This window comes from Ursus americanus, chromosome 5, assembly GCF_024610735.1.
Source record: "Ursus americanus isolate L20-20 chromosome 5, mUrsAme1.1.p, whole genome shotgun sequence".
Taxonomy (NCBI): Eukaryota; Metazoa; Chordata; class Mammalia; order Carnivora; family Ursidae; genus Ursus; species Ursus americanus.
The window spans coordinates 54,320,954-54,337,381 of NC_142131.1; the positions used below are offsets into that span (position 1 = coordinate 54,320,954).

General features: G+C 52.8%; 1 protein-coding gene across 3 annotated transcripts in view; it reads left to right on the forward strand.

Annotated features, from left to right (window-relative positions):
• The window catches only part of SIL1 (SIL1 nucleotide exchange factor), a 249,518-nt gene extending 244,407 nt beyond the window's left edge, over positions 1-5,111 (forward strand). For all 3 annotated transcript variants that reach the window (XM_045794580.2, XM_045794582.2, XM_045794581.2), the window contains 3 exons: positions 1,472-1,568; positions 2,017-2,181; positions 4,592-5,111. In XM_045794580.2, coding sequence (XP_045650536.1) covers positions 1,472-1,568; positions 2,017-2,181; positions 4,592-4,948 — 619 coding nt within the window. In that variant the 3' untranslated portion in view covers positions 4,949-5,111. The remainder of the gene's footprint in view (positions 1-1,471; positions 1,569-2,016; positions 2,182-4,591) is intronic.
• Positions 5,112-16,428: the final 11,317 nt, after the last annotated feature.

A 16,428-nucleotide genomic window follows, 5' to 3' on the forward strand; every position in this document is an offset into this window, starting at 1 on the left:
GATTCTTCTTTGAAGCTTGAAGCTGATGCCTGGTAGGATGGGGCGCCATCACCATGCCATTGGGCTAGCTTTGACGGAGCACCTGCTGTGTGGCAGGCCCCCTCCTGCAAGCAGCACTGTGAACTCTCTTGTTACCTGCCTCCGGTTTCCTCTGGGTCTCAGACCCTGCCTCACTCTCCACGATGCTGTGAGGGCTCCTTGCCAAGGTTGGGGCTAGGAGGAACATGTGCTCTTTGGGTCTCCAGGGAGCTGGTGGCTTGCTAAGGTGAAGCAACCAGAGCCAAGAAGAGACTCGGTGCCCTTTGTGGGCTGTCTGGGTGAGTGTGACAGCCACTCTGTGACCTCTGGTCTGGCCCCTACCCCTCCTCTCCTCAGGCTTTCAGGAACCCGCCACCTTTCTTTGAGGCCTCCTAAGTATCTGGCGAGGGAGCCTTGACCTCCCTCGAGGGCCTAACTACACAGGTCCCTATGCTTCATACTTCCTCCATTGATCACTAAATTGATCTTGGAAAGCAAGAGGTTCCCAGACATGTCTCCTGCCTGGCACCCTGGCCTGTGGAGGTCTCACCAGCCGGGCCCCTGTGCTTTCATCCAGGAGAGTTGTGCCTGAATGTTTGAACCTCCTCGCTCTTTCTCCAGCCTAGAATGGGGAGAGGAGTTGGAGAGGCAGCTCTAGGCTTTGAGTGTTACAGTGTTGCTGTGTGTGGGTTGGTACAGTCCTGGTTGTGCACATCTGGCCCTCTTTTCCTGGGCCTCATGACATAGGCTGTGTGCTGAGTGCTGAGAACAGGGGGGCAATCGCAGGAGCTACTCTCGTGGTGGGGAGGCATCTGGGTTGGTCCTGTTTTAGGATCTGCTCAGGTTAAGAGGCTCCCTGGATCTCATTCGTTCTTGCTGTATTTTTCCCACAAGTGTTGACTACATGTTGTCTGTGTGCTCCACCCAGGAAAGAAAAGAGGAGTGGGGGTCCCAGCGTGTGGCCTGGAGGAGCTCATGCTCAGAGGAGAACAGACCTTTTAGTAATTGCCCCCCAGTGTATGATTGCTGGGGGTGATGGAAGGAAGAAGACCCACTGTAGGCCTTGGGAGTGTGAAGGAAGACTTCTGTGGGTGGGACACTGAGTAGCACCTTTAGCATCAGGAGATCTTAAAAGAATGGAGGTGATTTCCCTTCCCAGATCACTCCAGCCCATTGGCTCCTGGGTGGCAGGATAGTGTGGGAGCCATTGACCCTGTCATTTTGGTCATAGACCTTTGTACCCTGGTAGATGTATAGCCCTTCTATCTCTTCACCCAGCTAAGTCCTAGCTTGTCCCAAGTGGGAAGCCTCCCCTGGGCACCTTAGTTTTCCCCAGGGGATGGCTGGTGCATTAGCATCCCCTAACCACCCAGGTCCCTGGGCTGAGCACAGTGGCGTGCCCCCAACTTGGTGAGGGGGTGCAGTGCCATGCTGTCCTGTGCTTTCCTCCCAGCAACCCAAAGGTCCAAGTAGAGGCCATCGAGGGGGGAGCCCTGCAGAAGCTGCTGGTCATCCTGGCTACGGAGCAGCCTCTCCCTGCAAAGAAGAAGGTGTGTATCTGCTCCTTTCCTCCTGCCCAGCCCCTCGCACATCTGTGGAGCCTGCAGGGCAAGGGTCCCTTTTCAGGCTGTGCCTGTCACCCTTGGGGACCTGAGTGGTCATGCATCCACTGGATGGCATAGAGGGAGAGGTCCCACTCACCTCAAGCGGCATGGCAACTTGCCGAGGCATCTGGAGGCCTAGGTTCAGCTCCCGTGGTAGTCGGGGCTACCACCCTCTGGCTTCCTGTGCTGGGCCTCTGTCTGCCCGCTGGGCAACGTTAAAGGTGTCTGACCCCTCTTCTGGCTCTCACAGACCTGTGTTCTGGGGTATAGCTGGACCTGAGGGGGTGGGTGAGGCCGGGGAGAATGGAGGCTGGGCTGGGGTCGTTGGGGGCACCTCTGGCCGCCTTTGCTAGGCCCTGGAGGAGGGCTCCATGTGGCTCCTCACCCTCTGCAGGTCCTGTTTGCACTGTGCTCCCTACTGCGACACTTCCCCTACGCCCAGCAGCAGTTCCTGAAACTGGGGGGGCTGCAGGTCCTGAGGAGCCTGGTGCGGGCAAAGGGCACCGAGGTGCTGGCCGTGCGCGTGGTCACTCTGCTGTATGACCTGATCACTGAAAAGGTGAGTGCCTGGACCTGTGCTGCGTCTGTGTCACTTTGCTTTGTTTTGCTTCTCGCCTTTTGACCCTGGCCTCTTCCGTCCCGCCTTCCATCCTCCTAATGGTGCTCCCAAGAGAACGTGCCAGACTGTGCTGGGCACACAGGGAGGCTGTGGCGGCTCCTCCTTGGGGCCCCGCACCCAGAATCTCTGAGCCCTCAGGGTGTCCTGTGGGAAGTGACAGCTAAACTGAAACCTGAGGGCTGGTGAGGAGCTGGGGAGGGGGGGCGGGGGCGAGGGCAGAGTGTGCTGGTGGAGGCGGCGGTGTGATGGAGGGCCAGAAATGGCCAGGATAGACCCTTCATGGAATGGCAGGTTATTTGGCTAAAGCCTAGGGTGGGGTGATGGGGAGCAGGTGGAACAGAGCAGCTGTGTCTGGGGCCCTTGAAGCAGCCGGAACACCAGTTACCCAGAGGCTGGAATGATGCTGTATCTTTAGATTCTAGAAACGTGATCTTTAGATCTTTAGATTCTAGAAACATGGAGGCGCCTCCTCTGGGAGCTTTCACCTGGGCAGGGGCTCAGAATGGCTGTCCTCGAGGGGCCCAGGGAACCCTGTTGTTGCCACCTGGCAGGAGACTTGGTGCCCAGCCCACTTCGGTCTTTGTGAGCCTGAAAACTGTCTTAATTAAGAAGAGAGTGCAAACAGCCAGGTCTGGACTTGGAATTCAGCGGCTGCAGAGTGAGTTCGCTGAGCTTTCTCAGCTGTCTCTCTGGCCACACTCTCCCCAGAACAGCTGACTGCGGATTCGGGGGCAGGGTGGGCAGCTGCCGGCACCACTGCCTCCCTGCCCTGCCTCAGACTGAGGGGCAGAGCTGTGCGGAACTGCTTCTCCGGCCGCTAGTTGCTGTGGTGTGTGCGCTGACTCTCTGGCGCTCCCTGTCTCTCTGGGCCTGCCTTGTCTTTCATTCTCTGCCTTTTCTCCCCCTCTCCCCCTCTTTCCCTCTCCTTCTCCCCCCTCTCTCTTTCCCTCTTTCTCTCCAAGCTGCAGAAGCCCAGAACAGCGGGCAGCCATGCGGTGCTCACATCCGATTAATAAGGCCTGTGCACAGTTGACTTTCTGGCAACAGGCCCGCAAACCCGGAGAAGGACCTGCATGTCCGCTTGGTGTTTCCCAGGAGAAACTGACCTCTTTCCTCTGGTGAATTAGGTGTCTCTTTGCTGCCCCCAGACCTGGTGTGGCAGGTGCCATGGCCTCGGCATATCACCGAGAGCTACTTGAGCCTGCTGGCCCCCGGAGCTCGCCTCGAGGCTTGGGGTGCTGTGAACACTGGTGTCTCTCTCCGCAGAGAGACAGAGATAGCTGTCCGTCTGCAGGCAGGGAGGGCAGTGGAGGAGTTTCAGCCAGTGAGCTTAGGCCAGATGTCAGCCAAACTGTGCTTGAGGCAGTCGGGGCTTCTCTGTGCTTGTGGTTCCTCAGGAAGAATGAAGAACTAAGGATCCGGGGCTGGCTCCAGAGCTGCGTGAGGTGGAGGCGTGTCAGGTTGCCATCGAGGTGCCCCCCACCCTGAGGGTATCATGGGAAGTAGCAGGTACACTGTTACCATGGAAAGTGGACCCACCTCTCAGGTTGTTGCTTCTGCAGAGAAGATGAGATGCTGGCCTCTGGTCAGGAGTCCACATCCACTCCTGCCTCCCTGGAGCTGAAGGGACACGGGTGCCCCACCCACTGGTTCCTTCCACGAGCGTTCTCTGGCTGTCTGCCCTGCCTAGTGCTGGTCTAGGTCCGCGGTCCCTGCCCTCCTGGTGCTTTGGGGCAGACTTTGGGTCTAGCGGAGGGGAGGATGGTGCTGCCACTGCTGTGTGGCTGCCATGTGCTGCTGTGTAGACGGTGTAACTCTCCTTGATACCCGAGCCCCCGTGGCCGGGTGTGCTGTGTGCTGGGCACTGGCTGTGTGTGCTCACTACGCCAGTGAGTCGTCCCAGTGGTCCTGAAGGGCTCATGTCGTCGCATAAGAGATGATGCAGTGCCAGCTCAAGGCCGTTCGGCTGTCAGTGCTGGAGCCGAAATGGAAGCCAGACTGTTGGCCTCAGCAGTACACTGCTGACCTCAAGTTACCGTGCTACTTAGGGACTATTCAGTAGCTCCTTGAGGGCAGGGCTCGTGTCTCCATCTTGGTTTCCCTGGCATGTTGCACAGCTGTTTTTGATGAATGGATGGATGGACAGACAAATGGACCTATGGATGGATGGGTGGGGGAGCGTGTGTGAAGCCGTGAATCCAACTGGCCTTCTCCCATGTTGGGCCTTTGAGGCCCAGAAGGATGGAGGAAGACGGGGCGGACTGATGTTAGCCATTTGCCTTCCTGTCTGGATGGCGGCCCTGACTGCTGTCTGTGTGTTCTCTCCCCCAAACCCACGTGCGGGTGACAGATGTTCGCTGAGGAGGAGGCTGAGCTGACCCGGGAGGCGTCCCCGGAGAAGCTGCAGCAGTACCGCCAGGTCCACCTCCTGCCGGGCCTGCGGGAGCAGGGCTGGTGCGAGATCACCGCCCGCCTCCTGGCTCTCCCCGAGCATGATGCCCGAGAAAAGGTGCTGCAGACGCTTGGCGCCCTCCTGGCCACCTGCCGGGACCGCTACCGTCAGGACCCACAGCTCAGCAGGACGCTGGTCAGCCTGCAGGCTGAGTATCAGGCTCTGGCCACGCTGGAGCTCCAAGACGGCGAGGATGAGGGATACTTCCGGGAACTGCTGGGCTCCATCGACAGCTTGCTGAAGGAGCTGAGATGAGGCTGCTCCCCGACACCGGGACTGGACCGGGACGTTCGTGAGGTTGACGGGCACCAGCTTGGGTGGGCTCTTCAGGGAACACCAGCCAGGAGGGAGGACTTCCCTACTGGGGCCTGGGCATCATCTGAGCAGTGCTGGCTTGGCCATTAAATGGAGACCTGAGGGCCATTGTCTGTTGTGTGTCTGTGCAGACTGGACACAGTCCTGTGGTTGGGGGAACATGTCTAGGAGCCCCCAGGTCGTTGGGTAGATAGGCATCTGAGGGGCCCCTGATGACACGGTGGATGGTCAGCCCAGGGCATCCAGTAATAGGCCCCATGGGAAGGGTCTGGGCTCAGGAGTTGGAAAACCCTGGCTGGGACCCAGCTCTTTCCCACCCGGTAGCTCTGTGACCTTGGCAAGTCATTTACCTTCCCCTGAGCCTGTTTTCTCAACTGTCACAGGGGAGTACCATTAAGTGTGAGGAAACATGCATAAAGCACTACAGCAGGGTCGGGCACCCATGCTCGTTCCCTCCCCCACCAGGCTCTGAGGGAAGGTCTGGGGGCTCATCTCACTGCCTCCTGGTCCCCGAAATAGTTTTGAGGCCTCTGGCAGTGGTGCCCTGTCAGCCCCGGCAACTTATGGGCTGGGCTGGAGCCATCGGTGCTGGGACCAGGGTGCTGGGAGGACTGGGGGTAGCTTGCGGCACTCTGGAGGGCACTTGGGTGTGGGCCTCACTCCTGGAGAGGGGTGATCTCCCTAAAGCTGGAAGTAGAAGCCCAGGCCCACCTGAGAGGGCAGAGGTGCGCCTCCGTGCCCTAGCCCCTCCCTCGTGTCAGCCAGCCGAGGTGCACTGCGGAGGCAGCCTGGCGCGTCCGGGCCCCCACCCCACAGAGGCTGAGTGCTGGGCTGGGAGCCTGCTGCAGGTTGCCACGGCAACCCCAGCCCTGGGCTTTCCTGATTTGGATTCTGGTGCGTTTGTTTTTCAGCCTTTCCCAGTGCATCACAGGCTCACTCCTGCTGCTTAGGCAGCCCCTCCTGGCCTCTGTGAGAAATCTCCCCATCCTGGCCTGGCATGTAGAAATCTCAGCTTCACGGAGCTCTGGGGGAAACCGAGACCCGGACAAACATAGGGTAGTGGGTGGCTTCCTTCCCTGCAGTCCCTTTGCTTGGCCTCACCCAAGAGGCCTCACCTCTTCTGCCCACCTCATGCCACAACACACAGGAAGCTCAGGAGAGAGCTGTTGCCTGCGCACAACCCTCCCAGGAAGGCAGGAGGGAAGCGGGAGCCTGTTTTGCAGGGTGGGAAGCCTCACGGCTCAGGCATCGTGGGGATCAGACCCAAAGTCTACCATGTATCGGGTATTTTCTGCTTCGTTGCCTTTAAAACCTTTAATTGCCTTCTGAATATGTTTTACAGATGAGGAAATCATGGCTCAGAGAGGCTGAATGGGCTGCCTGAGGTCACACAGCTTTTGAGTGGCAGAGGTAGGATTTGGTTCCGACATGCTGTGGAAGGCTTGACTGTGTGGCTCAGAAGGTGGCTGTGTTGAATTAGGCAGGCAGGGGTGGGAGGACCAGCATGGATGGCAGAACAGCTGCTCTGTGGTGAAGCAGGCAGGGTTCAGAAAGGAGGTGCCGGGGCCTGGCTAGGGCCAAGGTCAGAGGTTCCTTTAAAGATGGTGTCAGCAGACTCTGTGGGTGAATTTGAGAGAGGAGGGTGGGAGGATGAGGTGGCCCCGGCACATGCTGGGAACAGGGAAGGCTCGGGGTTGGGGACAAGTTGGGTATGGGGTCGTCCTGGCAGAGTTGAGCGCTGAGGTGGTTGAGCGTCTGCCTTCGGCTCAGGGGGAGCCTCTTCTCTCTCTCCCTCTCCTTTTGCCCCTCCCCCTGCTTGGGCTGTCTTGCTCTCTCTCAAATCAATAAATAAAATCATAAAAAAAAAAAAAAGCTAAAAGGAGATTTTGGGCCATGAGCTCTTTGTGGGGAGTGAAGGCCAGGGCATGTCAGTGGGACTGAAGGGGCATCTGGGGGCTGCGGTGAGGGGAGTCACACCAGTGCCATGGTGCTGAGCGTGCAGGCTAGGTGGTTTGACTGCTGCTACCCTGTTCCCCACCCCACATCCACACAGATAAGACACAGGGAAGGGTGAAGTTTGGTCTGCATTCCTCTTACTGGCCTCTGACTTTCTGGACCTTGAAGCAGAACAAACTGGACGGAGGCAGCAGTGTGACCCAGGGCTTGGGCTCAGGCCCAGGCCGCTTGGCTGTGGGTTCTGGTGACAGCACCCAGTGTATCACTGATTGTCTGCAAGCTAAAAGCAGACTTTCTCTGTCCTCCCTTTGGGTACCGTCCTGGAAACCTGGGCTCAGAGTTAGGCAGAAAGTGGTAATGCGGGCTGTAGCCACCTGAACTCAGGGTGATGTGACTTCTTCCTGCCAGGGCCTAGAGGCTACTCTCCTCTTCTCCCACCCCTGTTACGTGCTGGGGCCTTATGGCAAGGACAGGATGGAGAGCTCTGACTGGTTGACACCCTCCAGGCCCTGGATGAATATTATTGCTTCCCCGCTCCTCAGCAGGGCTGAATGAGGCCCTCTCTGTGGGAGGCTGACAGGGATGGGGAATGGAGTGGTCGTCTGCGTCCCCACTCCACCCCTCAGCAGACTTGGTTTTCATTAATTCACTTGTTGATTTATTCTTTCATTCAGATTGTGTTTGTTGAGCACTTACCCTGTGTTAGGTCCCAGGGTTCTGAGGTTGGTAAGTCACAAGCCCTGCTGTCAGGCTGCTCACGGTCTGGTGGGGGAGATAGCAGCAGTGTGATATGTACTCTGATCGCGAGGCCTCGGTCAGTTGGAGCTGGAGGGGGTGGTCAGAGGAGGCCAGTGATAGCCAAGCTGAGACCCGAAGGATATTTGGAGAACAAGTCAGCTGAGGTAGAGAAAGGGTTTCAGGCCCAAGAAGATAGAGGAAGACCTGTGCTGAGTGAGAGCAGTCATTGGACGAACCCTCATGTTCAGTAGAGCTGAGAGAAGTGTTGGGGTGAGGGGCCAAGCAGCCACATGGAGCCATGGGCGTCGAGGGGACCGCTTTGTCCAGCACCTCGTCAGCCTTGCTAAGGGGCATGCCCTCATCCGCATGGAGGGGATGTGAGGGCTGGCTTGTAGGCATTCTGCTGGCTGCTGCTAAGTCATTTGCTCACTCTTTCATCCTGGTTTAGTACAGTTGCATCTACCAGGTCCTGTTCTAGGGCAGGAGGTGCTCAGAAGAACAGTGGCGGGAGGGCCGGACTGGGACGAGTATGTGGATGCTAAGAAAAAGAGCCTTCAATGGCATTCAAGCAGTGAATGCCAAGGAAAATAAAGTACCAGGGGAGAGAGTGTTAGGGGCTCCCTTTTTGGACCTAATGGTCAGGGAAGGCTTCTCTGGGAGATGCAGCGTGAACAGAGGAGGCAAAGCAGTGAGCCCGGGGGGTCTGGGGCAGGGCTTTGTCGAGCAGAGAGATGGCAGAGGCAGGTGTTGGAGGAGGAGTGAGAGTCCCAGGTGAGGAGAGGAGACCAGGCAGGGGAGGGTAGATCCTGCTGGCTGCGGCCAGGGCTTGAGGTGTTTCTTTGCATTGGTGCCGCTGGAGAGCTGTGGGCCCAGGAGAGATCTAATGGGACTGACACTGTAACAGGCTCACTCTTGCTGCGTGGTGAGAACAGACAGCCCAGCAGGGATGGCGGCAGGGATGGCGACAGGGTCCGCGCCGTGTCGGCTGCAGCGCCAGGTGGGAGCTGATGTGATTTGAACCGGGGTGCTGGGAGAGGAGGCGGTACCAGGCGCTCGGACCCAGTTGTGTTCTAAAAGTAGCACTGAGAGCACGTGCTCACTGATGGCATGTGGCTGAGGAGAGGGGTCGAGGGTGAACAAAGCCTCACTCTGGGGCTGGCGCAGACGGGCCTGTGGAGGCGCTGTCTGTGGAAGCGGGAAGGCAGAAAAGCAGGGGAATGCTGGGACCTTGTGCTGGACATTGTTCTGGCTGTGTCCATACTGAGTTGGCCATTCGACCCCGAGACGCTGACTCGGTGGCCGGAGCTAGTCTGCGGCCTGCAAGGGATGCATGCCGTGCGGGGGTCCGAGGCGCGTGAGCTGCTCGTTCAACACAGCTGCTGTCAAAAACCAGATTCTACAAACTTACAGTTAAATGACATATTGAAAAAGCAAAAGTAATTTTTAAAAACCAGCAAAAGAAGAGCAACAGAAGAGCTTCTTGTAAATTCAAAGAAAACAGTAGAAAAGGAAGTAATAAAGATAAGGGCAGAAACCAATGAAACTGAACACACCAAAGTTAGAGAAAATCAAGGAAATGAAAGGTGGTTTTTTGGAAAAGACACAAATTACCCATCTCAGGAATTAAAAAGAGGGTATCACTGCAGACCGTACAAGCATTAAAGGGATAATGAGTGAGCATTACGAACAACTCTAGGTGCATATGTTTGACAACATAGAAGAAATGATCGACCAGTTCCTTGAAAATACTGTCTTTCACTGTATTAGTTTGCTGCCGCTCCAACATATGACCAGGAATTTCATGCCCTAAAACAGCTCAGATTTTCTCTACCGTAGCTCTGTAGGTCAGAGGTCAGACGCTGTTCTCATGGGGCAAAACCCAGAGTCCAGAGTCATCGGCGGGGCTGCATTCCTTCCTGTCGGCACTGGGTGGGATCTGTTTCCTTGCCTTCTCCAGCAACTAGAGGCAGCCTGCATTCCTTGGCTTGTGGCCCCATCCTCCATCTTCAAAACCAGCAAAAGCCAGTCAGCTTCTCATGTGACACCACTCTAACCTTCTCTCCTGCCTCCCTTTTCCACTTTTCAGGCCTCTGTGATTACATTAGGCCCACCCAGATAATGCAGGATCTTCTCCCTATTTTAAAATCAGCCGATGAGCAACCTTAATTCCCCTTTGCCATGTAATATATTCATAGGTTCCTGGAAGTAGGATGGGGAAATCTTTGGGGAGCCACTGTTCTGCCTCCCACAAATACAAATTACTAAAACTCAAGAAAAAACAGATAATCATTTAGTCTTTTATCTGTTAAATTGAATTCATGGTTTAAAACCTTCCCATAGGGGCGCCTGAGTGGCTCAGTTGTTAAGCGTCAGCCTTCAGCTCAGGGCGTGATCCCAACGCCCTGGGATCGAGCCCCACATCAGGCTCCATGCTCTGCGCTGGGAGCCTGCTTCTTCCTCTCCCACTCCCCCTGCTTGTGTTCCCTCTCTTGCTGGCTGTCTCTCTCTTTCTGTCAAATAAATAAATAAAAATCTTTAAAAAACAAAACAAAAAAACCTTCCCATAAAGAAATCTTCAGACTCGGATAGTTTCCCTGGCAAATTCTGTCAGGTAATACCACTTCTACAGTCTGTTCCTGAAAATAGAAGAATCCACTCCCAAACTCATTCCATAAGGTCAAGGATCATTGGGGCGGGGAGATCTTGCAGGCAGCGTTAAGGACTTTAGATTTTCTTACGGTCCCTACCAAAATCCTGAGTGCAGAACTTGTCAACAGAATATATTAGCAAATCGAATGTAGCAGGGGTCTACCCTGGGAATGCAAGGCTAGTTCAACACAATTGCCCATATTAACAGACTAAAGAAGAAAAAGCCATATGTTCATCTCAATAGATGCAGCAAAAAAGTGGCAAAATTCAATATCCGTTCATAATAAAAACTCTCCGCAAATTAGGAATAGAAAGGAGTTGTGTTAACCTGGATGAAGGGAAACCACATAAAAACCTATAATAACATCAAACTTCATAGTCAAAAGACTGATTTGTTTTTCCTGAACGTTACGAAGAAGGCAAGAATGCCAGTGCCCTCTGCTTTCTTTTTCTCTTCTTTTCAGTATTTGTATGAGAAGTTCTCGGCACTGCAGTAAGGCAAGAAAATGAATAGGCCTACAGATTGAAAAGAAGAAGTCAAACTGTCTATATTCATAGATGACATGATTGTTGATGTAGAAAATACTATGGAACATAACAAAAAAATCTAGAACTGACAGTGAGTTTAGCAAGATCCCAAGATATAAGGTAACACCCAAAAATCAATTATATGTCTGTCTACTGGCAATGAACAATTGGAAACAAGATTTTAAGAACCGTACCATTGGGGCACCTGTCCGGCTTGGTCGGTGGAGTGTGCGACTCTTGATCTCAGAGTTGTGAGTTTGAGATCCACCTTGGGTGTTGAGATTACTTAGGAATAAAATCTTTTATTAAAAAAGTAAACATAATAAAAATAAAAACAGTACCATTTACAATACCACTGAAACAAACATGTATAAATGAGGAAAGATATGTGCAGAATTGTTATGCTGAAAACTAAAACACTAATGAAAGAAATAAAAATTACCTAAATTCACCTGATTCTTGAACGGTGTGGGGGTTGGTATGCTGACTCTGATTCCCGGAGAGTCTGCATATAACTTGACTTTTCAAAAACTTAACTACTGACAGCCTGCTGTTGACTGGAAGCCTTCCCAATAACATACACAGTTGATTTACACATGCGTGGTATGTTATCTGTATTACAGACTGTATTAGAATAAATGACAGAAAAGAAAATGTTAAGAAAAACTCAAGGAAGAGAAAATACGTTTACAGTGCTCTTACGTATGTATTGAAAAAAAATCCACCTGTAAGTGGAACCATGCAGTTCAAGCCCGTGTTGTTCAAGGCTCAACTGTAAATGGATTCATGGGTTGGAAGACAATCCACCCCCCCCCAATTGATCTATGGATTCGATTCAATCTTAGCAGGAATTTTTTAGATCTCAAGAGTGTGATGTGAAAATTTACGTGGAGATGGAAAGGAATCGGAATAGCTGACATAGTCTTGAAAAAGAGGGAGAAAAGTTGGAGGACTCAACACTAGCTGATTCCAAGACTGACCACAAAGCTGTGGTAATCAAGGCAGTGCGGCATTGGTCAAAAAACAGACGCGTAGATGAATGAATCACAATAAAGAGGTCAGAGATACACCCACGCAAGTGCAGTTACTGGATTTCTGACAAAGGTACAAAGGCATTTCAGTGGAGAAATGTTTGTCTTTTCGATCAGTGGTGCTGCAACAAATGGACAGTCATGTTTTTTAAAATGAACCTTGACCTATACCTGTCATCTTATTTCACTCAAAATTTAACTGCAAATCAATCATAGACCTAAATGAAAAGCTACACAACTTTTAGAAGGAAAGAGGAATGAAATCTTTGTGACCTTGAGTTAGGCTAAGATTTCCTAGATACAACTCCACACTCACCATTCATAACGTAAAAAATGAATAAATGGAAATACATCAAAATTAAAAACCTGTGAAGGAAATTAAAAAGAGCCACAAACAGAAAAAACAGGTGCAAATCACATATCTGAAAAAGGCCTTGTATCCAGATTATATAAAGAATCCTCAGAACTCATTAATAAAAAAAGTCAACCCACGGGGCGCCTGGGTGGCTCAGTTTGTTAAGCATCTGCTTTCAGCTCAGGTCATGATCCTGGGTTCCTGGGATCGAGCCCCAAGTCCCGCATCAGGCTCCCAGTTCAGCGGGGAGTCTGCTTCTCCTTCTCTCTCTGCCTCTCCCCAGGCTTGTGATCTCTTGCTCACTTGCTCTCTCAAATAAATAAGTAAAATATTAAAAAAAAAAAAAGTCAACCCAGTTTAAAAAAAAAAAATAGGCAAGAGATTTGAAGACATTACCCCCGAAGAAGATACACAAGTGACAGACAAGCATGTGAAGAGACGCTCAGTGTCATTAGCTGTTAGAGAAATGCAATTAAAACCACGTTATACTATGACCTATCTGTGCAAATGGCTAAAAACAATTAAAAACCTAAACACACAAAATCCTGACATCACCATGTGCGGGTGAGGATGCAGAGTGATTGGAACTCCTACATTCCCGTTATGAATGCAAAATGATGCAGCTACTGTGGAAAAGAGTTTTGTTGTTTCTTATCAAGTTACACACTTACCATGTAACATACCAGTCTCACTCCCAGGTATTTACCCAAAATATACATCTGGGTTCACACAGAGATTGTACAGAAATGCTTATGTCAACTTTGTTAAAAAAACAACAACAAAAACAACCTAGAAACAATGAAAACGTCCCTCGGATAGACAGACTGCGTCCGTGCGCGCCCGGAGGCGGTGCTCCCCAGCAGAAAGCAGCGAGCTGGTGATCCGGGCGCACGGTGACAGCCCTGCAGCCGAAGCGCGTGAGCCTGGGCTGAAGAAGCCAGACTCGCAGGACAACATACTGTATGATTCCATTGATGTGACATCCTGGAAAAGGCAAAGCTACGGGGAAGGTGTTTTGCTAGGACTTAAGGGGACATGTCTACTACACTGGGGGAGGACAGGGGATCTTTGGGGGGTGATGGAACCGTTCTGTACCTTGACTGAGGTGGTTATACTACCCTGTACATGAGTCAAAATCCATAGAATTGTATGCCCTAGAAGGGAGTTTCACTGTGTGTAAATTCAAAATTTAAAAATGTGAAGGCAGTAAACATTCAAAACTCATTCTTTCCTAAGTACTTGACATTTGACCATTATTATCTGTGCTCTTGAGAGGATAGTTGACCCTCAAAAAATGTGGGTTTGAACTGTGCGGGTCCACTTAACGTCCCCCCCCCTTTTTTTTAAATACAGTACTGTACTTGTATTTTCTGTTGCGCTTTTCTTAATGTTTTCTCTAGTTTATTGTAATATGGTATGTAATTCAAATAACACCCAGGGGCGCCTCGGTGGTGCGGTGGGTTAAACATCCAACTCTTGGTTTCGGCTCAGGTCATGATCTCAGCGTTGTAGGATGGAGCCCCGCGTCAGGTTCCGCACTCAGCAGGGAGTCGGCTTAAAATTCTCTCTCTCCGGGGGCGCCTGGGTGGCACAGCGGTTAAGCGTCTGCCTTCGGCTCAGGGCGTGATCCCGGCGTTGTGGGATCGAGCCCCACATCAGGCTCTTCCGCTGTGAGCCTGCTTCTTCCTCTCCCACTCCCCCTGCTTGTGTTCCCTCTCTCGCTGGCTGTCTCTATCTCTGTCGAATAAATAAATAAAATCTTTAAAAAAAAAAAAAAAAGATTCTCTCTCTCCTTCCCCCTCTGCCCCTCTATCCCACTCGTGCTTTTTCTCTCTCTCTCAAATAAATCTAAAAAAAAAAAAGCATGTAACACAAAATATGTGTTAATCAGCTGTGGTATCGATAGGGCTTCCAATCAACAATTGGCTGTTAATAGTTAAGTTTGAGGGGGCGTCAGATTTTATACGGGGATATTCGACTGCACGGGGGTCCATTCCCCATTCCCTGAGTCGTTCAGGAGTCAGCTGTACTTACGTCTGTCTGTCCCGTCTGGGTGGTGGGAACTATGTAATGGTGCACCCCGGGGCTTCTTTTCCCACCTCCACGTTCAGGACATCACCCTGGTGGCTGGAAATCTGATGTGGGAGTTCTGACACCAGGGAATGCAGGAAATGTTACAAATCCAGGCTTGATTTATTGTTGTGTTGATTGTCTAGACTTAACAAAGTGATGAAGCAATGTTAATACTGCCTATTAAACTTAAAAGTCGGTCATCTATAGATAGCCCCCCAAAATGGGTGACGTCTCATAGTATTTGACAGCTATTATCTGAGTGAGCAAAGAAGCTACTCATAGATGAACAAGTGCGAGTCCAACATATGTTGTCGTTGCTTCGCTTTCATCTTACTCCCTAAGGTCAACAAAATAGCAACCAACTTTGATGTCAAAACTAGACTCGTTTGTCCGTTGCAAACATAGGTTGGCTATGGATGCAATTTCCTCAAAAATCAGTGAAAGTCTTTCGTGAGACTCAGTTGGCTGTAGGAATTTATAGTAAAGAGTATTGCATGCTTGGTTAATTGTGAATTACGTACTACAAATCCTTTGCAGGAGTGCGGTGTGTAATAAATGTATGCACGCGTATGCAGCCCCGCCCCTCCGCCCCGGGAGGCCAGTTGTTGAGCATTTGGCAGCGTCCCACAGCCTGGGAACCATCGCAGACAGGAAGGACAGGACGACTGAGGTGTGAGGTCTGGTTGCCTCCACATTAGCGGTCAAGAGGAGGAGGAGCTGGGAGAGGAGATAAGGGCAGCGATCAGGGCTGGGTGTGGGACACCAGGGGGATGGAGTGGCCCCCAGCATCATGTGCTACTGAAGAGGAATGGACAGAATGGTGTGTGCTGGGGCGAAGGGCGGGCAGGGGTCCTGGAGGCTCGTCTGAGGAGTTTGTGTAAGGAGGGAGGAGACAGGACTCAAGGGAAGCTCTTTGTTTTGTCCTTGGTTTTAAACTTTGGAATCTATGACAACATGTTTTGTCTGCTGCCAAGAAAGGAGGAGGAGGAAGGAGAGGAGGCAGGAACTAGAAGGGAGCATTGGGTACAGCCCTTGAGGAGGCCCAGGGCCTGGAGAGCCCTGAGGACTGGGCGCAGGGATGTGGCGGCTGCGGTGTGGGTGGGAGCTCGAGGCAGCCTCTTGGGAGGAGGGCTGGGGGACGGGCCCCTGCCCTGCCCTCTGCGGCCCAGAAAGGATGGTCCTCAGGCTTTAGGGGGACCGGGTCTTGAAGCTGGGAGGCCGGCTAGGCCCCTTGCCAGTTGTGGAATCAGGGGACTGGCTTCACCTCTGTGACTCAGTCCCCTCTGCTCTAAGGTCGGAGGGGCAGTAATGGCACCAGTCGTCACAGGTTGTTAGGATGGAGGGTGGGGCAGGTAAAGGCCTGACGTAGGCTCTGGGCCTCGTGCTGGGCACCTGGCAGCTCCTCCTTCCTTCCTTCAGTGGGGTGGGGGAGCATTCAGTGGTGAGGATTAAGGCTGCAGAGGTGAGGTGGGGTCTTTGAAGTGTCTGCCCGGGGACCATGGTGGGCACTGCCGGGTAGTCCGCAGGGGAAGGAGGGCAGCTGCGGCCGGTGAGCCGAGGGGAGCCCGGCTCTGCAGTCCCCGCATGCAGGCAGTGTCCAGGCTGGTGAGGTGCCGTCAGGAAGGGAGCTGGCCAGGCCTCACCTGAGAGAAGTGACACTGAGGGTCCTGTCTGCCTGGTCTGAGAAGCAGGAAGCCCCAGGATGCTGAGAGCAAACTGTTTTTGTGGCAAAGGAGGGGAGCAAATACCCCCAAGGACAAGGTGGGGTAAGTGTCCCTCAGGCTCAGCCCGGGCTGCATGGCTTTAGACCGTGGTCTCTGAGGAGGAGGGAGGATTTGGGGATTTCTGGGCAGGGCCTCTGGTGCCTCCTCACTTGCCTGCTCTGTGCCTTCCAGGATCTTCTGCTAGATTGGTTTACACTGATGAATGGTTCAACAGCTCTTTCTCGAGCATGCACCAAGCCCTTTGCTGGGCAGTAGGGTGACCAAGACCAACACTGTCCGTCCCCCAGCGGAACGCAGGGTGGCGCCGTGAGGGCCAGCACTGCGGTACTGCCCGCTGTGGCGGAGGGCTGGGCCGAGGCCAAGGGG